A 23,718-nucleotide genomic window follows, 5' to 3' on the forward strand; every position below is an offset into this window, starting at 1 on the left:
CCTTATAAAACAAAGAGATTTATTTGGTTTATAATTTTGGTGACTAGAAGGTCCAAATAGCATTGAGCCAATGTCCTGGTGACAGGCCTCTACTGCATCAAAACATAGCAGAGAAATGGAAAGTCATGTGTAGAAGGAGCCAAGCACATGGGGGTGAGGTGGGGGTTGCTCACCTTATTACAACCTTCTCTCTTGAGAACTAAATCACTTCAGGAGACCAGCATTAACTCCTCCCAAGAGTAATCTAATTGCCTTGCACTAGTCTCTACCTCTTAAAGATTCTACCATCTCAACACCATCACTGAACTTCTAGGACATGGAATCTTTGGGGGGCACACTCAAACCATGCCCCAATCATAACAGCTTCCAGATGTGGGTAGAGGTGAGAGTGGAACTGGGTAATAGTGTCACTTTTTCCACATTAATAGTCAAAAAACTTTTTTTGTGGTGGGGAGCGGAGGGAAGATGGAGTAATAAGACCACACGAAGAAAGAAAAGTCTTCATCATAGTATTGCTGTTGTAGCATTTCTGTTGTAATATGCTTGAGTCACTGTTTTTAGAGGAAGAAGTCTCCTGATAAAGATGCTAGAAACTAGGAGCTCCATGATTTGTGCTGATCAATAGTAATTTTAATCTAATCTGAAAAAAGAAAGTAGGTAAAAAGGAATTAATAAGACTTAAACCCAAAGCCATCATTAATTATATATTAAAATATAAATCCTCTTATTAAAATAAGTTATTAGATTAAATTAAAACAACAACAACTATATGCTATTTCTAAGAGGCACATCTAAAACATAAGGGTACACAAAGGTTGAAAGTAAAAGAATGGAAAGAGATAAGCCATGTAAGAGTAATCAAAAAGAAGCCAGTGTTATTAATACTAGGAGAAAAGAGACTAAGTAAGAAAAGGTATTATACTAGAGATAGAGCTTTGCTTCATAAAGATAAAATTGAAATTGACTAAGAAGATATAACAATTCTATTATCTGTGTGGTCTCAATAAATCTAAATTCACAGAATTCTAAGAAGAAAGTACCTCAACAATTATCTCATTAATTGATAAATAAGCAGACAAAAATTCATCAAGAGCAGAGAAGATATGACTAATCCATTACAAACTCAATCTAATGCCTTTATATAGATAACTGCACCTAGCATTTGCAAAACACATGTACTTTTCAAGTACCCAGGAACCTTTTCACTAAGGTCAAACATGCTAGGCCATAAAGCAAATCTTGACAAATTTTGATTGCAGTCACATGGAGTTTTTTTTTAAATATTTATCCTTTAGTTTTAGGTTATTTTACATTTATGTGGTGCTGAGGATGGAACCCAGTGCCTCATGCATGCTAGGCAAGCACTCTACCACTGAGCCACAACCCCAGCCCCACATGGAGTATGTTTTCCAAATACAATGAAATAACTAAAATATAACTTAGGAAGTCCCCATATGTTTGGAACAGTAAAAATATACTTCTAAATAACTCATAGGATATCGGCTGTGCATTCCCAGTTTTCATTTTTCTCTTTAATTATTTGTGATTTCCTGGTTTTTCTTGTTCACTCATACCAAAGGTTTTCCCTCTTTCCAAAATACCAACCTGACTTTGCTGATCTTCTCTACTATGTTGTTTCCTGTTTTCAGGCTCTTGTCTTCAATATCTCCTTTAACTTAAAAAAAAAAAAAAAAAAGACAAATCATTAAGTCAATTTAACAATAATGTTTGTACAAAATTTTTAAAATTAAAATACAGGGTTCTTTTTCATTAACCTTTAAATAACTTTATGTAAAATATGAGAGATTTATACAATCTGAAAAGAAACCAGATTATTAAAGTAACTTATGAGTCAGTCATTTTCTAATTTTACATATAGAAAAATTATAGACAGGACAGGAAACCAATTCATAATTATTTCATTGACTGGAATATTTCCCTTAAGGTTTACATTCAAGACCAAAGAAACTTTGCCTACAACCCCAGGGCCTCTTCCTTTTAGATCCTAAAGAACACTCAAAAAAAAAAAAAATATCCATGGTTAAGATGATCCATGATAAGCCTGGCTCTTGCCAACACTTCTGAGTAAGCTCCAGGATATTTGGGGATTTCCAAGAAAACACGGGGGAGAAGTGAAATGTGTTCAGCATAAGTGGGCAAGGCTGCCTACGCCAGAGAAGCAAGCATGTATGTAGCAGCTTTCACCTCACCCAGCACTCTTCATTCCTGGACTCAAGTGGGAGACTCTTTTCCCTAACCCCTGACAGAAACAAAGCATGTTTGCTTAAAAACAACAGATTGCTTGCTTAGAAGCAAAATACCACTGAGAAACTATATTTAAAATTTTTTTTTCTCACATCTCTTCTCAAAGTGTATGCGCATATGGAGTGATTTTTTGGAAGGGTTTTCTTAACTTTCAGATAGGAATTGTCTTCTATTGTCTGAATGTCTAGATGTCCTTGGACAGGAGCCATTATACAGCCAGACTTACTGATTCATCCTTATAACAAATAATTCTCACTGCAGGCATTCTTCTTAGGGTTCTAATAATATTAACTTTTCTAACCTCATTACAACAGTTTGTTTCCATTATCTTGACAAAAGATGGTTGAGGACATACAAGCATAGAAAGAAAAGTTTGTGTGCATGTATGAATATGTAACAACAAATCCTACCATTCTTTACAACTAAAACGCACCAATTACACAGATAGATATAGAAATACACAGATAGATATAGGAGCTGGGTGCAGTGGTGCTCACCTGTAATGCTAACAACTCAGGAGACTGAGGCAGGAAGATCATAAGTTCAAAGCCAGCCTCAGCAATTTAGTGAGGCTTTAAACAAACTTGTCTCAAAAGAAAAATTAAAAAGGGCTGGGATGTGGCTCAGTGGTTAAGTGCTGACTATACTTGGTTGACTTTCTTCATGGATTTAATACTAACTGCTACCTGGGCAAAACCAATACTATTCGTGGCCTGAGAACTGTGAGGTATAAACGGGAACAGTGTCTCAGTGGGAAGATAAATTGAATTAAAAATGTTCTATTTTCTTCAACATGTCTCTGGACTAAGTCCCTGAGCTGAGGCAAGTAGAGCCATGGAGAGTCCTCCCAGGAACTTCCCTGGGGGCAGCTGTTTCCAAATTCTTAATGTCCTTATGCAGACTTCAGGTCTCCATTTTCTAGCCTCAGCTAACTCATCCTCAGGTGTTCCCCAGATGTTTTTTAATCCCATGAGGAAAAGTTCCCTTGCATCATATAGCTAGTATTTAGTACCATTTTACCACTATGGTAAAAGCCCCACATATGAACTACATAAAATTACATTTTAGGTTTTCATCTTAGACAAATTCACTAATAGCAATTGAGATGAGTGAAGGCTGGGGTTGTGGCTCAGCAGTACAGCACTCGCCTAGCTCGTGCAAAGCCCTGGGTTTGATCCTCAGCACCACATAAAAATAAAAAAAATAAAAGTATTGTGACCAACTACAACAAAAAAAAATTAAAAAAAAAAAAGAAATCAAGATGAGTGCTTCTGTGCAAGGCTCTTCAATATTCACTGTTTATTCAGGTTTTGCCTTCATGATTTCTTTTCCCTTCTTCCCTCATCCTCTTCTTAACTCTCCTGTAAGAGGACTAAACACATTCCATACTCCTTCTCATACTCCCCATATCCACAAGATGTAAGCCCTTTAGTATATTTTGGTAAGTTATGTTTTTCTAGGTATTTTCTCAGTTTATCTAAAATTTCTAATTTATTGGCATAACATTGCAATATAATACCTTCTTATGGCTTTAATGTGATAGCATTTTGTAACATCAAACTTAAGACATTCTCCTAGATTTATATGCCCAAAAAATGCTATCTTGAAACTTTTGTAACAGGATAAGTTCTCAAAGGGAATGTTTTTCCAATTATGCAGAATGAGAGTTTTTTGTTTTAAATATTTTTAGTTGTTAATGGACCTTTCTTTTATTTATTTGTATGTGGTGCTGAGAATCGAACCCAGTGCCTCATGCATGCTAGACAAGCACTTTACCACTGAGCCACAAACCCAGCCCCAGAATGAGTTTTTAAGAAACACAAGCAACAGTGCACACTATGGTTTTGGTGAGCATTGGTGAGGTATAGGCATTGTAATTTTACAAAAATGAGCTGTTTCTTTGTGATTTGGCTCATCTTAGACGGTTACATCCTGTTCTCAGAATTGTTGACTCAAGGAATTTAGAGGAAGTGAGGTATTCTCTTAGTTTCAGGGAGCAAGGGAGTCAGTGTATGTTCAGAGAAGGAAATTTTACCCTGCTGTATATTTCCCCCTACTTTTTATTCCTGACTTTGGTTATTTGTGCTTTCTCTTTTTTTTCTTGATCAGTCTCATGAGAGTTATGTCAATTTTGTAGTCTTCCTAAAGAAACATACATATGGATTTGTTAATCCTATTTTTTCTATTTTGTTAATTTCTGCTTTTTATTACTTTTTAACATTTTTGGGGGGGATTTGTTTTAACCTTTTGAGTGGTGCTTAGGTGATTACCAAGTTTTTGATATTCTAAAAATATTTTTAAGCTATAAATTTCTAAGCACTGCTTAAGCATCTTCCCACTGTTTGGGTATGTGGCATTTTTATTATCATTCAGTTAAAATATTTTTTATCTATGAACCATGATTTATTCATGTATTTGTCCATTTCTGAATATAATGGGAATGTCCTAGTAATCTTTCTTATTAATTTCTCATTTAAATGCATGACAGAATTACCCTGATTTCCATCCTTTTAAATTGTTGAGATTTACCTTATGGCTCAGCACATAGTCAATTTCTGAAAAATGTTTCATGTGTGTTTGAAAGAGCATATGTATTCTTGATATAATAGTACATGTATATCCATTAGATTGCTTGTGAATCATATTTTTAAATGATTTTAAACCATATCTTTACTCATTTTTAGTCTGCTTGCACTGTTAATTACTGAGAGAGGTGTCAAAAATCTTTCAACTACTTTGAGTTTTGTGAATGTTTCCCCACTTTTGAGCCATATCGTTAGATAAGTACTAACTTAAAAACTGTTATATCTTCCTAATATTTCCCCTGAATTTTTTTTCTTGAAGCAATGGCTCTCTTTATCTCTAGGAATGGTTTGTGCCATAGTTTCTATTTCAGCTAATGTTAGTCAAGATATGGCAGTTTTCTATTGACTACTATTTTCTTTATATATTTTCTTTCTATTCTTTTACTTTCAAACGGTCCTTATATTTGAGTCTCCTCTAAACAGCACAGAGTGGGGTCTTGTATTTTTGTCCTGATGAAGTACATTGGATATAAATACTGATATTTTTGGCTTAAATATTTACCATCTGTTTTTTTCTTTGACCTATAAATTGTTACTTTTCTTTCATTTGCGATTTTCATTTAAAAAAACCTCTTATTCTATCCACTAGTATCAAAATTAGACTTTCTACTTTATGATTCCCTAGATTTTATAATTACAAGATTACTCAAAAACTTTATATTCATAGACCACCTCAATCCTTTATTTTTCTTGATTTGTTATTGTCTGGTGTTTTAAGTCTACTTTAACAACTCTAGATTATAATTATTTTATGTAAAACTTTCATTTACACTTGCCCACATTTCCTACTTTTTGCTCTTCCTTAGTTTTTACATCTCATAACTCTTTGTGGTATTGCCTTTCTTCTGTAAGTTCTTTAGAATTTCCTTTAGTGAGGGCCTGGAAGGGATCAATAAAATAAATATTTTCTCAAATGAAATTTTTTTTAAAAAACGTGCTTATTTTGTCCTCATTCTTGATTTTTTCATTGGCTATTAACATTCTAGGTTGAGTTATTTTCTATCTTTATACTACAGTTAATTCCACTCTTGGCTTTTATTGCTGAGGAAACCAACAGTTGTTTCTTTGATAGTAATTTTTGTTTTGTCTTTTGCCAAGACCTTTTCCTCTTTAACCCATTAAGTCCCAAGCTTTCAATGCTACATAGAATGATGGGACATATGAAATAATTTTCTATAGTAACACTATGATATCTGTAGGTGTGGTTTTCATAAATTTACCTTGCTTTGTGTTCTTTGGGGTTTGAAATCAGTAGGCATATTTTTCATCGACTTTAAAAAATTCTCAGCCCAATGTCTTTCCCTTTTCTTGTGTCAAGACTATGACTAAATACAAAAACTTCTCAATGAAGCCTCCCCATCTCCTGTATTGTCCTATTTCCATGCTGCATCCTGGACATCTTAACATATCTTTCAATTAATTCTCTTTTCTGTATGTTCCACTCTGTTGCCAAATACATCTTTAATTATTTTAAGCACAGATGTTCTCGTAAATATACCTGATAATTCAGTATGGGAAGTCTATGTGGGTCTGTTCCTTTCTTGGTTTTCATTTATGTTGCCATTTTTCTATGTGCTTATCTTTTGACTGTTTGGTGAAATAAATAAAAATGATTTATAAGCCCTGAGGTTAGAATTGAAGAAATCCTTTTTTGTGTGTGTGTTTACCAGGTGTCAGGTTGTTTTACCTAGATCTGAGTAAAGGTCTAGATCTGTGATCACAACTCATCAGGAATGCTTCCCCTTTCTCTTCTACTGGTTTTCTCAGTAACAAGGCAATTGTCTTTACACTTGGGGGAGTGGGGTCATATCTGATTCATCTTATCTTGAGAGGGTGGCATTTTGGGAACCCAGATCAACTGCAGAAAGATCTCCTAGTAAGATTCATCATTTTGGGTGGGCCTGGCCTTGAACTTCTGATTTAGCATCCATTGAACAGCATTAGCAGTCTAGAACAAAAGCTGTATTGGTGTTCACCTCTTTAATTATAGGACCCCATTTTTAAAACCAGTATTTTTAGCCTCCATGCTTTGAGAGGGAGGGGCAGTGCTATGGTCTAAATGTGTCAAATTGTTTCAAATTCATTTGTTGAAACCTAATTGCCAACTCAGTGATAGTGTTAGGAACTGGCACCTTTGGGAGGTGATTAAGTCATAAGGGTACACCATTTATGAACTGAATTAGTGCCCTTTATTAAAGGAGGCCTCATGAAAAAGGAAAAGAAAAGCAAGGGGGATCTCATGAATAACAAAGAGAAATCAGAAAATAGGGATCAGGGGGTGAAGGGAGAGGAATGCTGAGGAGTGATATTGGCCAAATTGTATTGTTATATTTTGTGCATGTACATATATGTATGTAACAAATTCTATCTTGTTACATGTAAGGATGCAGGAAGAAGTTCCCATCTACAAACCAGGAAATGGACTCTCACTAGGCACATAATCCAGACTTGCTAGCCTTCAGAGCTGAAAAATATATTTGACTCAGTTTGTGGTCTCTTGCTACGGCAGCCTAAATGGACCAAGAGGGCAAATTAAAGACACCCAAACTGATCCAAATAAAAGCCTACCTTTAAAAGAAAGTAATGTCCCACCTTTTTTTCCCTTTACAAAGTTTTTCATTCATTTTTATAGTGTATTTTTGTCATTTTAATGCTCATCTATGACATTTTCCCATGTACATTTGACTCTGAAATCTAGAGTTAAACAACATCTTGATCTCCCCCTTCTATATAATATAATCACTTTAGGCTTTTATGAATATCTTATTTACCTACTAAAAAAAGTGTTTGATTTAACTATAAGTTGGCAAATTTTGCTCCCCATGCCCTTGCATATTGTTCTCTGTTCTTAAGTGGGTAGGGGTGGTTCCTCACAACCATAAATTACTGCACTGGCCTGAGTAGGTTCAGCCTAACTAATTGGATCTGCTCTTTGATGTCCACCTGGGGCAGCTGAAGACCAAGAGACCCCAGATATACTCAGTATCTGTATAAGCTCAATTTATCTGGCCCTAGAACTACTTAAGGCCTGGGTCAAGAGGCCAGGGGCCCATTTTCCAAGCATCTAAATAGATGGGGACTGAAGTAGGTGCATGCCTCATGTTCAGTGCACTGGAGTGCTTAGGATTCACATCTGAAAGGTGGCCAACCTCTACTTTGTTACTTAACCTGCCTCCCTGAAATTAGGCAGTGTACTAGGTCTGGTTGGAATCCAATGAATTGGAACTGTGCAGGAGGTGGTCAAATAACAGGCATCCTGACTGCCCTGGCCATGGGGCACATGGAAACTTCAGGTAACAGAATTGTCTTAAGAAGTCAGAGCTGGTTTCATCTTCAACTAATAAAAGGCCAATCTGTATCACAGCAACTACTGGGAATGGATACTCTTAAGGCCTCCTTTTCTCCACTCACCAAACACCAACCCTGCCAGATACCTAAACACATGTGCTGCTGGCTCTATTTAGGCTTTTCTCCTCCTCCCCATAAAAAGAAAGAAAAATCAACTCAATGTCTTTCATGCCTCCCTCTTTGTTGGCTGTGCTCACTTTCCTCTGAATACCTACAAAGGTTAGCTTAGTTCAGACATTCAATAGAAAGGTATTGTGATCTTTTTCTCTTATATCTGTCTCCCAGGTACTCCTGCTTCTATCCTCTCCCTATTTGGTGCTTAGACAGTGGATTGTGCCTAGTAAATTCTTAACAAGTATTTGCTGAGCAAATTAATTCAAATCTATATTGGATAGAGTCAGGTTTGCTAGTGTCATATGTAGAAAAGGACATACATCAACTGTGGTCATGGCATTTCAAAGTGGAACTGAGTGGTAGAAATACTTCATCTCCTCCTTTCTTTATATCATCCATCAAAACCTACAGGTATTAGAAGACAGTACTCTCTAGTGCTCCTAGAAAGCAGCATGGAAACTATCTGGCTGCAGTGACAGGAATCCTAATGAGATAGGAAACAATCTGGCTGGAGATTGTTTTCTTATAAACACAGATTCTGAAGCCACAGACCAGACTTAGAATTTAGCCTCTACTGATAAGCCCCACCCACAGTCTTTTTGGGTAAGTTAGTTAACTCAGAAGAGTTTACTTTTACCATGAGTTACCTAGCTAACACTTCTACATAGCTAACAATATTTTATATTAAATTCTACCTGTTCCTAACAAACTGTTTCTGTGGGGTGATTTCTCACATGGCCTGCCTACTCCCACAAGTTTTGATCTGGCCCCAAGATAAGAATCACATTGCTTACCTGTGGTCCCCTCAAAATCTATCTGTGCTTCTTCTAGTGGAGGCACCATCAGGTAAAAATCTAAGTTACCAGGCTGTAGTATGAGTGTCCTGATGTTCTCTCTGGTTTAGATTTGGTATAACTTATTCCACAAAAATATAACACACAAATGGCTCTGTATATTTTTCTATCTAAAGTAAGTCACAGCCTGTTTACATTTGAGGAATTTCTTTATTGGAGTTCAATCTTACCTCACCACAATTACCTGGTCTTTATGGCAGAGCAGAATGAGCCCTGAACAAAGTATTCATAACATTTTACGACAGACAATATACACATGTAGTGCATGAAATCTTTACAACACATTCCAAAACAAACATTTGACAAGATTTAGAAACATGAATTTCCTCTCTCGATTACTAGTAGCTACTTAGTTTTTTAGCTACCACAATAAAATGCTCTCCTTCCCAACATTCCTATTCACAGGAATCCCTGAATTGATTCTTTCTGAAGGTGCAAATTCATGTTGAAGATTCATGTTCCATTAGTTATTGAAGATGGCAAAATACTCTCCATTGTAGGACCTTTTATGGTAGAATATGTGAATACCAGGTTTTCACTCATCACACAGTCATCATTTATTGAGGGGGTTCATTTGAAACTTTAATTTTCACCCATTCAACTCTTGAATTACAATATACATTTCACTCAATTTGCATTTTTATAATACTCTCCTACTCCTGTTAGATTTATAAGTTTATGCTTTTTACTTTACTACAAGGAAATCCAAATTTTTCTCATCCTATCCCCCAAACCATTCAATTACATTGTTAATAATCCATGATTACTAATAAATAAATTTATATTCCCTGAAGCCTATCTCTCCCTGAATTTGCCCTTTGGAGGCTCTTCTTGGATTTTTTTTTCCCCACTGACCAATACAATCTTATTGGGATGCAAAGCTATGTCTGAATTTCCTACATTTCTATTCACAAAATTTACCCAAATATGAACTCTCTAATGGTGACTTTGTGATTTCTAATTGAAGTTCTTTCTTCATATACATTTTTATGTCCAGAAATGTCTGCTCACTTTGAGGATTTAAAAATATCCCATTGTTTTTGATAGGTTTTATTCCCATAATGGACTATTTTACACTCCAAAAGGGCTCAACTACTTTAACACTGGAGCCTTCTTTGCTGATTATGATTGAAAATCACATAGTAAAGATTACTCTTGATCATCTAAAATGGTTTCACTTATACTATGAAATTTGTAAGCCATGAATAAGGGCCTCAGAAATTCTTACATTCATAAGGGTTTTCTTCTATTTGAGTTCTTTGAGACTTAGTAAGCTCTGCCTCCCACAGAGGCATCCTCATCCTGGTCCCATCCAGAACATTCCCTCCCTCGTAGATTATCTTCTGGGATGTGCTACTATAACTTTCCACATTTATCACATTTAGAGATTCCTCTCCAGTATGAATTCTTTTATGCTTGGTGAGATTTGATCTGATATTAAATGCCTTCCCACACTCATTACAGTGGTATGGCTTCTTTCCAGTATGAATCCTTTTGTGTTGGTCAAGGACTGATCTATAATTAAAGGATTTCCCACATTCACAATTATAGGGCTGCTTCCCCTGGTGGACACTTTTATGGTTGATTAGACTCGAGTGTGAGATATATGCCTTTCCACATTGATCACATTCATAGGGTTTCTCACCTGTGTGGATCCTTCTATGCACTGTGAGGCCTGAGCTGTTCCTGAATGCCTTCCCACACCTATCACATACATAGGGTTTTTCCCCTGTGTGGATCCTCTTGTGTTGAGAAAGGAGTGAGCTGTAACTGAAAGATTTCCCACACTCAACACATTTGAAGGGTTTCTCTCCAAGATGGATTCTTTTATGGCTTATAAGTGTTCTGCTAGAGAAAAAAGCTTTTCCGCATTCATCACATGTATAGGGGGTCTTACCAGGATGGGTACTTTTATGGTTAATAAGGCTTGAGTGTGAGATGTAGGCTTTTCCACACACATCACATTCATAGGGTTTCTCCCCAGTATGTATTCTTTTATGAACTTTAAGGCTTGAGTTGTTTCTGAAGACCTTTTCACACCTGTCACATTCATAGGGTTTCTCTCTAGTATGGACTCTTTTGTGTTGAGAAAGGAGTGAGGTGTAGTTAAAAGATTTCTCACATACATCACATTTATAGGGCTTCTCCCCAAGATGAATTTTTTTGTGGTTTATGAGGGTTCGGTATGTGATGAAGGCTTTCTCACACTCATCACACTTAAAGGGCTTTTCCCCAGGGTGTACACTTTTATGATTTATAAGGCTTGAGAGTGAGATGTAGGCTTTCCCACATTCTTCACATTTGTAAGGTCTCTCCCCAGTGTGGATTCGTTTATGTACTTTAAGGCCTGAATTGTTTCTGAAGGCTTTGCCACACTCATCACACCCAAAGGGCTTCTCCCTTGTATGAATCCTTTTATGCTGTTCAAGTGCAGAGCTATAGTTGAAGGATTTCTCACAATAGGTACATTTATAAGGTTTCTCCCCTAGATGAATTCCTTTGTGATTTTTAAGGCTAGAGCGTGAGATATAAGCTTTCCCACACACATCACACTTATATGGTTTTTCTCCAGTATGAAGTCGCCTGTGAACCTTGAGGCCTGAATTGTTTCTGAAAGTTTTCCCACACACATCACATACATAAGGTCTCTCTCCAGTATGAATAGTCTTATGTTGAAGAAGAAGTGAGTTATAACTAAAGGACTTGCCACACTCCTTACATTCATGAGCTTTTTTTCCTGGGTGAATGCTTTTATGAACTGCAAGGCCAGAGCTATAGCTGAATGCTTTGCCACAGACATCACACTTGTAAGGTTTCTCTCCTGTGTGGATCCTTTTATGAACTATAAGGCCTGAGCTGTTCCTGAAGGCCTTTCCACATTCATCACATTCATAAGGTTTCTCTCCAGTGTGGATGACTTTATGTTGAATAAGGAGAGAGCTATAATTAAAAGATTTCTCACACTCATCACATTTGTAGGGTTTATCTCCAAAGTGAATACTTTTATGATTTAGGAGTGTTCTGCAAGTAATGAAGGCCTTCCCACACTCATCACATTCATAAGGTTTCTCACCTGTATGGATTCTTTTGTGGACCCTCAGGCCAGAGCTATTACTGAAGGTCTTCCCACAGATGTCACATTCATAGGGCTTCTCCCCTGTGTGGATCCTTTTGTGGACTCTGAGACCAGAACTATTCCTGAAGGCCTTCCCACACTCACCACATTCATAGGGCTTCTCCCCAGTATGAATCCTTTTATGCTGGTCCAAAACAGAGCTATAATTGAAGGACTTTCCACATTCATCACACTTACAGTTCTTCTCCCCAGAATGGGTACTTTTGTGGTTTATAAGGCTGGAATAGGACATGTAGGCTTTCCCACATTCATCACACTTGTACGGTTTCTCCCCAGTATGGATCCGTTTATGGACTCGAAGGCTGGAGCTGCTCCGGAAAGTTCCTCCACAGTCATCACACTCATAGCGTTTTTCCCCTGTGTGCATAATTTTATGTTGAACAAGGCGGGAATTATATTTGAAGGACTTCCCACACTCATCACATTTATGTGATTTCTTAAGAGCAATGGTATTCTGCTGTAGGCTGGCATGAGAGTTTCCATTAATGCTCTCAACACATTTACCTTGTTCACTGCTTTTCTGTTCCATAGGGACAGTCTGATGTGTAACATGCTTTGAGCTCAGATGTAAGCTTTTCTCAGATGCCTCATCTCGTTCTGTTTTTATATTTGTCGTGTTCTTGGTTTTGTCAATCTTCTCCCTGATGCCACTTTTGTCTTCCTTCATTCTTTTCCACTCAGGCTTTTCCAATTGATTCCCTATCTTGCTATCCCAATCATGAGTTTTATCAATAGATTCCTGCATATGATCCTTGTGAAGACCTTCCATTTTTGGCCACTTAGATTCTGCATTTCCAACATTTTCATATTTTTCAGCTGATTCCTCATCCTCAGTGCCCGTCTTCAAATGTGACACTAAACCAAGAAAATGAAAATGATACCTGTTCACTTTGTTTAGAAAAAACTGGAAGAATAACATTAAAATTCATTCATTCACTTGATAAATATTTATTGACTGCATGCACCATAGATACCATTTTAAATACTGGAGATGTAACAGTAGACATGACAAAATTTCTGTTAAAACCAGAGCCCTGAATTTCAGATCAAAGAGCTTTCCAATTCTTGCATAACAGTTTAGCATGACAGCAAGTTGAAATGATGCACAGAATAACAGATAACACTGATCAATTTTTGAACAATTAACCTAGTCATGGAACAATGAACAGAAGGTAGGGAAAAATCTCTGAAGAACAGGAGACAGAAAGATTATTAAGATAAAAGTTAGGGAGTGGGGAGGGTGGTACTGGGTACTTTACCACTAAGCTATATCTCCAGTCCTTTTTAAAAAAATTTTTTTAAATTGTATTTTATTTTAAAACAAGGTCTTGCCTCAAATTTGCAATCCTCCTGTCTCTGTCTCCTAAGTCACTGCAATTACAGGCATGTGACACTGTGCCTTGCATAACTTTTATTTTTAATTATGAAAGTTACACATAATCAGCAGAGGACAGGCAAACTAAAGAAATCAGTACCTGTGTAGAGGTATCAGGGAGGTGGTTGTAGTTATGAAATCATGAGGATGATCACTGCAGAGATTAGAAAGAAAACAACCTGCAGCTGCCTTAAGTTGGTTTCCTTCCGGACTTTCCCTCCAAGGAAAACACTGGCCCTGGAAAGTGATTAGGGAAGAACTCTACATGAAAGAACATGTTCCGGCCATAAAGCTTTTATTCCTACTTATAAACAGGCTAACTATTGGGCAAATCAAAGATTAGATGCAAAACCATGAACCAATGAGCAAAGAAAATACAGTTGGCTCACCATATCTGCAGATTCTGCATCTGCAAATTCAGCCAATAATGAATTAAAACTACACAGAAAAACAAAATTTCATCCACATGGAATGTGTACAGACTTTTTTCTTGCCATTATTCCCTAAAAAATACAGAATGAGAAAGATTTATATAACATTTACAGTGCTGTAGGTATAATAAATAATCAAAGGATGACTTAAAGTACACAGGAGGATGTGTGTTGGTTATATGCAAACACTATACCATTTTATATAAAGACTTGAATATCTACAGCAGATTTTGGTGTCTGTGTGTATGTGGGGGTGTTCTGGAACCAATTCCTTTTGGTAACCAAAGAATTAATGGAATACTTCCTAAGTTCAAATACCCAGCTGTATGCCCCTGAGAAAGTTATTTAATCTCCTTATACAGCAGTTTGCTCCTGTGTAAAATGAAGGCAATAGAGTTGTTGTAATATTAAATGATAATATGTGTAAAAGCACAGAGAACTGTGCCTGTTCTTTGGTGAGTGCTATATGTTATAATTATTTGTTGGACTATTAAAATGAAGTCGAGTTATTTCAAGTCGAGTTATTGGATTGAGGTTTAAACCTGAGTGATTAAAGCACATGACTCAGAAAAGGTAAAATTCCAAAAACAGATTCTAAGATCTTTGTTCCCTTGAAGTCATACTACATATCATTTGTTTTCCATTCGTACCTACCTACTAAAATACTAAGTCCTGAGAAGAAAAGATACTATTCTAATTATTCTAAGCTAGTTACTCCTAAACCTTAGACAATGAGACATTTTCGATTAGATTTAATTAATTTTGTATTTTCTCCTCTTATCCTGAATGCATATCAGATTTTTGGATAATTACTTTGAAATTTGGATAATCGTACTTTGAAAACTCTATAAGTAAATATGTTAGGAGGAAACAGGAGCAATAAAAAGAAGGTAAAATATATATTTTAGAGTACATATGAATAAAGAATCACAGTCAAGCTGGGCAGTGGCATGTCTGTAATCCCTACTCTGGAGGATGAGGAGAGAGGATTGCAAATTTGAGGCCAGCCTCAGTAACACAGCAAAACCCCGTTTAAAAGAAAGAAAAAGTAAAAGAAACAGTCATGATCTAACTTATGGATAGAAAAGACTCCAAATTAAAATTTACAAAATAGGGAGGCTAGGGTTGTGGCTCAGTGGTACAGCACTTGCCTAGCATGTGTGAGGCATTGGGCTCAATTCTCAGTACTACATATAAAATAAATGAATAAAATAAAGGTCCATCAACATCTAAAAATTTTTTAAAAAATTTTACAAAACAGGAGAAGCAGTTAGGAACTCAGGAGATCACTAGGAAGACAATCATTCAGTAGACATTAAATCAAAAGGTGTTTCAGCTGAGAGAATATCACAAAATGACTATTATGTAATTAAATGTTATATAATATTAAATACTAAGTAAGAATCAACTGAGGTCACTGAAGAATGGTGGCATGGCTTACTTCCCTGCTTCCTTTTATTACTTTGGATAAAGTGGTCCATGTCACTTAAAGTGTGAGGGCTACTATTTGGGTATAATTCCAGAACCATTAGCAGCAATACATCTGTGCTCGGAATGCTGTTCCCATACATATCAGGTCCTGGTCCACTCATTTCCTTTTCAACTTTGTCCCTTCCACTTATACTCTCCAGGACAGAAAAATGTTTATGCTTCTATAGTAATAAAGCCAAATTTCTCCTTTAAAAAAATACAAAAGAAAAAACCCACAAAAAATTGTTAAGGGAAAAAAAGAAAAAAAAGGCTAAGGGGGTACAAGTCATACTAGATATTAAAATATACTATAAAGCTTCTATAATTAAAATAGTGTGGTACTGGTACATAAATAGAAGAAAGTTCAGAAACTTCCCCAACTACACATAGAAATCAATGGTAAAGATGGTATCTCAAATTACTAGGTAAAATCCATCTTTTATGTTTTAACAACTACAAAGCCATCTGGATAAAGATATTATATCCATTCTTCATAACATACATAGGAATAAACTCCAAATGGAACATAGCTCTAAATAAAAAAGCTATACAAAACATGGGTGAATGCCTCTATAACCTGGGTATAGAGAAAGCTTTCTATAAAGATGCAAAATAAAGACTGAATTTAACCACATAAAAATAAGATTTTATGGTAATAATACTATAAGCAAAATTGAGAAATAAAAGACAAAATAGAAGAAAATATTTGCAACATAACATATATAAGGGCCAATATCCTATTATACGAAGAATTTTCAAAAAGTGAAAGAAAATAAGACTAAAATTCCTACTGAAAAACAGGCAAAAGATATGAAGAGATTATTCACAAAAAGAAATACTAAACATGAAAAGATATTCAACTTCACTAATGAAAGAAACATAAGAACTATAGTAAGATACCATTTTGCACCTGTTACATTGGCAAATATTCAAAATGCGATTAAATATTCTATTGAGGTTGTGAAGAAAAAGTATTCTCATACATTGCTAGGAATACAAATAGGTACAACTCCTGTGGGTAGAAAATCTGCCGATATCCAACAAAACTGCATACACATTTCCCCTTTAATTCCAAAACTCCAGTTCTAGGAATTTATACTAAAAGAACACTTCCAATAAAACAAAAGTATAGCACAAAGTTTTTCATTATAATATTTTTTGTTGTTTTTGTTTTTAGTTTTTGGTTTATTTTGTCATTTTTTTCTTTTTCATTATAACATTTTTATGACTGCAAAATCTGGAAAACTACATAAATGTTCGAGTACAGATGATTATGCTATGGCACATATGCAAAATGCAGTACTAAAAAATGATGAGGAACATCCTATTGACATGCAGCAATTTCCAGGATACACAGTATTATAAAGTAAAAGTGAAATAGAGTATATATGCTAAAGTTTGTGTAAGAAATAAAGGAAAGTAAAGAAAAAAAAGTAGCTATCTACTTATCTTTACAGAAATACCAGAAAATTGTCATTACTTAAATGGGTGGAGTGGGAGAAGACAGCAGAAGGGACAGGGGAGAAATATACTCTATAGCATCTATATAGCATCTATATAGTATAATAATGTTCTGCATATTCAAAGAATAATATTAAATCCCTAATGATGAGAAAGGGGGAAATTGCAAAAACAAAAAGCAAACAGAAACAAATGAACTCATTTGTGTTTCACATGAATATCAAAACCACAGGGAGGAAACAAATACAAAGAACTAGTTCATGTAACTTAGGAACATAATATTTGACTATATACATTCAGGAAGATAGGATAGGAGTGGTTTGGTGCACAGAAGGATATCTATAAATTACCCTTAAATGATTGAAAAAAATATTGTATCTATGAAAGAGCAAGACAATAAAATGAAGTAAACGTTAACTATGGGTGAATTTTAAAGGGTACCTTTTTTTGTAAATTTATAAAAAAAATTCTCCTCTTTGTACTACTTTCACCACTCTGTTTCCTACTAGTATCTTGATAAAGTGGTCTTCGTGTCCCATCTCCCCTCTAGCCCTGTGGAATTAACCTGATTTCTTCTATTCAGACAATGCTGAATTAGCTTTTTCTAGGTCAGGTGCTTGCTCCCCAGACTGCTGTCCCTTGGATGCTGCTGGCCTCCTTGTTCCATCTTGAATCTTCTCAATTTACTCTATATACTTAGATACTAACCCCTAGACAAAACTCCTACCACTCCTATAAGCTGTCTCTTAGATATTCATCTCTGTCCCAGATCCTTCTCTTCAATTACAGACCTGATTACAATTATCTTTAATTACAGACCAAATTATCCACCCCCGCTCCTCCCTTTGCCTAAACCAGAAGGGGGACTCTTATTTTCCTAATCTACTCCAAAACAGCCCATAAAACCAGCTGATTCCATTGCTTAAATAGTTCTCAAGCTCCCACCTCTGCCTCCATCTCCATTTTTGCTGCTAAGACCTTAGTTTAAACCCTTCTAAATTATCTTCTGAGCTGCTACTATATAGTCTATCTGCCTTCATTCTTATGCCTGTCCACTTCTTCTTCCAATAGCTTTTAAGAATTTTATACAATGCATACCTGATCACTCCCTGCTATGGTTTGCATGTCCCCGCCAAAACTCATGTTGAAATTAAATTGCCACCATTGCAACAGCATTAAGAAATGGGTCTTCCCTACCCCTCCCCTCCTTTCATTTTCTTCATCCTTCTTTACCTCCCTCTGTCTTTCTTGGTTCTGGAGGTTGAACCCAGGGGCACTTTACCACTGAGTTATATCCCCAGACTTTTTATTTTGAGACAGGGTCTCCCTAAATTGCTTAGGGCCTCATGAAATTGACAAGGCTGGTCTTAAACTTGCAATCCTCTGCCTCAGGCCTCCTGAATCCCTGGGATTATAAGCATGTGCCACCACTCCTGGTGCATCTTTTTCTTTCTTATTTTGAAAAATTATTTATTTATAGTACTGGGAATGAACACAGGGTACTCTAACACTGAGTTACACCACTGGCTTTTAAATTTTGAGATGGGTGTTGCTAAACTGCTCAGGCTGACTTGGGACTTGTGAGCCTCCTGTGTCAGCCTGGACCCCTTCCCAGTAGCTGGAATGATAAATGTGTGTCAAACAGTGTGGCTCTCATTTGTTGTTGTTATTTGTTTGTTCTTTGAGATGGTGCCTTGCTATGTTGCCCAGGCTAGCCTTCAACTCCTGGGCTCAAGGGATTCTCCTGCCTCAGTTTCCTGAGTAGCTGGGATTATAAAAGCACACCACAGAAGCCTGACTGAAGTGGGACTTTTAAGAGGTGATAAAGTCATGATGGCTCTGCATCTGTTATGAATGGATTAATGCTATTATCTTGGGATTGTGTTATTTATAAAAAGGCAAGCTTAAGCCTGGCACAGTGGTGAATGCTGCTCAGGAGGCTGAAGCAGGAGGATAACAAGTTGCCAGCCTGGGCAACTCTGTAAGTCCCTGACTCAAAATAAAAACAAAAAGGGGGCCAGGTATATAGTTCAGTGGTAGAGTGCCCTAGGTTCAATATTCATTAAAAAAAAAAAAAGTGAAAGGGCAAGTTCAGCTCCATTCTGCCCCTCTCTCTTTGCTGTTCTGCCATGTTATGACTTCCACCATGAGGTTACAGCATAAAGACCTTCACCAGATGCCAGTGCCTTGATCTTATCTTGATCTTGGATGTCTTAGCCTCCAGAACTGTGAGAAATAAATTTCTCTTCATTATAAATTACCCAATCTGTGATATTTTGTTAGAGCAACAAAAAACAAAGTAACACATTTCCCAGGCCAGTCTTCTGCATCCAACCACTTAAAACTGATTCTTTGAACATAAAATAGACCACGCCACTCTCATCACCTCATTGCCACTACATGCACTGATTCTGAGTCTGCCCTTTCTCTGAACTTTTTAACAGATTCTTAGCTCCTTTCATGTCCTTCGGGATTATCTGATTGGCTGCTGACTGGCCTAGTCTGCATGTAATCACAAATACTTAACTATATACCTCTCTATGCTAGTCATAAGCCAGGGATCTCCTGGTTCTGGTTCTGTTCAATCATCTCAGTTTGGATAGGTGCATAATGTCTATCATTTAGTGTAGTTCACTCCTCTTATTGAGTAAAATGAAAATAGATCAACATATTCACTGAAAACAGCTCAAAATTCAAATTAATCAGTATCACAACTAAGAAAATGTGAAACAAAAATGCAGAACACCAAGATAGCACTGGAGTAAGTGCTGCTAAAAACTAAAGGCCTTAAAGAGAATGTAACAAAATATTAATTTATGCTCATAAGCAATACTGAAAATGCATTCTAGTTATCTCTGAGGCTGAATGCTGCACAAGAAACTTAGATTATGATCCATACCTTGCTTTCTTTACCCTGGTCTTGAGCTATTCCTAGAAATAAAGAGAGATAAGACAAGGTCTAGCCATCAAGGTCCCTGCAGAGGAGAAGGAATGCCTCACTGGAAAACAATCAATGAGATAAAAATGACAGAGACAAAGAGTCCAGATAGAGGAAATGGGTGGGGGTGGGGGGTACAGGAAGGAAAGACTGCCTAGAAGAACTAGAAAGAGGGTGGGAAGAAAAGAGTAAGTAAGAGGGAAGAGCAAGTGTAAAACAACTGATGTTCACCACCCACTAGACATCTGGAACACAGGACAGTTGGCAAAGCTGGACAGGTGGGCAAAAATAAGGGATGTACTAGGGTCGGACTCATACTAAGGAGTACAGACTTGTCTCAGGAGTTTTAGACAAAGGAAAAGCAAATGTATGTAAGGATTTTGAAAGATCATTTATTTTACTAAATCAGAGGTTAGTGATCATTTTCAGTAAAGGACCAAAGGGCAAATATTTTAAGCTTTGTGGGCCATATAGGATGGTGCTTATTGTTTTTTTTTTTTAAAATATCCTTTAAAATGTAAAAATCAGTCAGGTACAATAGTTTATGTCTATAATTCCAACAACTCAGGAGGCTGAGGCAAGATAATAAATTTGAGACCAGCCTGAGCAACTTTAGCTAGACTCTTAACAACTTAGTGAGACCTTATCTCAAAATAAATAAAGGGAACTGAGGATGTAGCTCAGTGGAATAGCAAAGCACCCTTGGGTTTAGTCTCCAGTACCCTCCCCAAAGGGAAAACTCATTCTTAACTTATAGTCCATACCCACAGATTACAGGCCCAGTAGTTTCCCAACCTACTGCCTATTCAAAAATATAAAGGAACCAGAGTTACTTTGGGATGGTGTGATAATGGTATTGTAGCTGTTAGAGGTCCCCATTTAAAAAAAAAATATGCCAACTGAAATATGCATGGGTAAAATGGCATGGCGTCTAGAATTTACTTTTAAAATACTTCAACAAATTTAAAAAAAAAAAAGCAAAAATGAGACAAATGTAGCAGAATCCTGAAAAGAAAGATCACTCATACTAATTCCAGTGGGAGCATGGATTAAGAGGGAAGAGAATCAAGACCTGGAGTTCTAGCAGGTTATTAAAATCAGGAAGACTAATGTGGGGCTGTCATATGTCCCCTATGACACAAGAAAGGAATTACTCCAAAATCACAACTCTTCCACAGAGAGGGCCAGAAAGGTCCGAATTTCTTAGAAGTTCTCAAAGCTGGATGGGAAACCCCTCTCTAACCAGTTTTCAACAGGGATCATGACCCTGAATATCTGGTTAAATTAGTCAAAGTCAGTCACAGAATGCTCTTCATTCTTTACAAAACTGTGTATCACTTACACCTGTGGGCATTTCTTCCAGTACCAACAAATAGTTTGTGATCTACTACCATTACCAACAAAAGTACATGCTGATAGTAAGAACGTGAACTCAATTTTTGTCTCTGCACCAGAGTCAGGAGCCACTTCTTAAGAACCTAGACAACTCACATGAGCATAACTGTGACTCACTCTGGGGGCTGAAAATTCTTTCCTATAATAACAGACTGCAACAAGAAACAGGTACAACATATCAATCACTACTCTGAATTTCCAAGGGGCAACAATATTTCACAAAGCAATCTACTATCTCAAGTGTCACACTGGGATTCTGTCCCTTAAGTTCTTGGATTATATTTGACTTGGAGATAACTGGAGAAAGAAAATGAGAGAGAATGTACCACAAAATGGTTACTAACAAAGAAGAAAGAGAACCTAGAACGAGGAAACAGGCAAATGAAAGCTGGGACTAAGGAGTAAGCAAAGAAGGAAAGAAAAGTGATATGCAAAGGATAAAAGAGAAAATGGTTTGTGCTGTCTAGTTATTTTTGCATTTAGTTTGTGAATATCTGAATTGTAAATGGTTAACATGACTTGTTTCTATTGCTTAAAAGCACCAGTAAGGATTAAAGGTGATTTTTTTCTAAAGGTTGAAAAAAAACAAGAAGAAGAAGAAGAAGGAACAGACTCATACCTGGTAATGGAGAATAGATTTCCAATTGGCCCAGAAAACAAGGTAAAGGAGATTTTGAAAAGCAAGTTGAGAGATTCCCTGAAACTAAAGGGGCAGGGACTGGCTTGAAGAAAGTCAGGGATAGAATTAGTGTCTGTCAGTGAAAAACACGTCTCCAGAGGGAAAAACTACTTCATTTTTATATAGTTTTATTTGTTCTCTAAACACTCTACACAGTAATTACAATACTGATTTGACATTTTAACAGTCTGCCAATAACTGGCTGAGTTAATGTAAAACAAACATTCCTTAAAAACCTTAATCTAATATAATGGCATTCAGTACTATTGTTAGGGGTAACAAAAAATTAGAAATAATCCAAATTTCCCTGAATGGAACTAAAGCAAATTATGAACGTTCAAAACATCTAAACAATGACCAATCCAAAACCACGGCTCTGTAAAACAAAAACTGTTTTCTAATATGCAGGGATCTATAAAGCAGATTAAGTGGAAGAAGCAAAGGGCATCAGGATGTACTGTATCATCTTTGAAAAAAGGGAGAACTAACTACATTTATATCTGCCAGTTTTTAAATAAATTTTGGGACATACACTCAAACTAAAAGTGGTCACCAAGGAAGTAAGGGTTGATAAAAAGCTAAGCAGATTGGGGGAAATCTTTTCACCAACTTTTTAAGTTTTTATTATTGAAACCATATGAATATATTATATATTCAAAAATTCATTAAAAAAAAAGTTGGGCTGGTGACCTAAACGTCTTAGAACAACACAACCAGCCCTGGACTACCCCCAACCCACGTTTGTCTTTTATATTCCCACAACCTGGCTTCCTCCAGGCTTTCCCGCAGCCTAGAGGCCTCTTCCACCTTCTTTCTCCCTACACTCCTCAGATTTGAAGGCCCATGGCAAGTCGTCTTCCCCAAGCATACCCCTGCCGGGGGCCACAAAGCGCTTTCTGGGGGCTCCATCCACTCCTGCAGCAGGAGTCTCTCAACACCACTCACTCACTCACCAAAAAGAAGGAGTAGGCAGGTCGAATCAGAACACCCCTAAGGATCCTTCTGGCGCTAGAATTTCCTCCTAAGTCCCAGGGCCAAACTTAACTGTAACCGCGGCACCACAGGGTAGTTATTTTAAAGCGCTTATTTTCAGGATTGTCTACCCTCCCCGTCCAAGACAGCAATGAACAGTTAAGGAACACGGGGGGCGGGACACGGTCCTTCCGTGGAAGTCGGGGCAGCCCTAACACGACCCTGGCCTGCTCAGATGACAGGAGTTGGAGTCCTGTCAGTTTCAGAGGCGGGCCCTACACCCTTTGGCAGGCCTGAGATTTTCTTTCCTTCCCCTTTTCTCCCCTGGAACCCGCCTCTTGAGACGTGTGTGGGGAGGGCATGCTTTCTCCCAGGTTCCGCCCGAGACCCAGGGGGCAGCCTGGACCGGGCCAAGAAGGGAAGGGCGTGGCAGGCAAGAGCCAGGGGGGCGGGAGCGCAGGCGGCCCGGGACTCACGTACTGGCTGTGGCGGCGCCGCGGGAGCCCGGCCGCCAGCGGACAAAAGCTCAGACGGCCCGACCGGAAAGACCTGCGCCAACCCCAGGGCACTTCCTATGACTCTCTGGGAAGCTGGAGGACTGACTCGATGGTATGCCCTCTTTTGGACACGTGACCGGGGATCCTCTTGGCCCGCTTAGGCTTGGAGAGTGGGAAGATCCTCCAACTCCTATTTAT

General features: G+C 37.3%; 1 protein-coding gene and 1 long non-coding RNA gene across 7 annotated transcripts in view; one reads left to right on the forward strand and one right to left on the reverse strand.

Moving 5' to 3' along the window:
• Zfp62 (ZFP62 zinc finger protein) lies at positions 1-23,598 on the reverse strand. 6 transcript variants are annotated; one of them, XM_046466424.1, is made up of 4 exons: positions 23,504-23,598; positions 10,812-13,157; positions 1,606-1,675; positions 1-640 (listed from the first exon to the last, which is right to left on the reverse strand). In XM_046466424.1, coding segments are annotated over exons 1-4 (2,427 nt in total). In that variant the 5' UTR covers positions 23,505-23,598; the 3' UTR covers positions 1-630. The 6 variants fall into 6 exon arrangements, with proteins under 6 accessions (XP_046322380.1, XP_046322378.1, XP_046322376.1 ...); XM_046466422.2 differs by lacking the exons at positions 1-640; positions 1,606-1,675; positions 23,504-23,598 and adding exons at positions 13,778-13,914; positions 23,005-23,392 and having other exon boundaries at positions 9,297-13,157; XM_046466420.1 differs by lacking the exons at positions 1-640; positions 1,606-1,675 and having other exon boundaries at positions 9,297-13,157.
• LOC124108060 (uncharacterized) overlaps positions 23,354-23,718 on the forward strand; it is a 13,947-nt gene continuing 13,582 nt past the window's right edge. Inside the window, exon 1 of the long non-coding RNA XR_006856611.2 lies at positions 23,354-23,632. This is a non-coding gene — a long non-coding RNA (uncharacterized LOC124108060). The remainder of the gene's footprint in view (positions 23,633-23,718) is intronic.

This window comes from Marmota monax, unplaced genomic scaffold (assembly GCF_021218885.2).
Source record: "Marmota monax isolate L192 unplaced genomic scaffold, Marmota_monax_Labrador192_F-V1.1 WCK01_AAM20220418_F8-fsc00331, whole genome shotgun sequence".
Taxonomy (NCBI): domain Eukaryota; kingdom Metazoa; phylum Chordata; class Mammalia; order Rodentia; family Sciuridae; genus Marmota; species Marmota monax.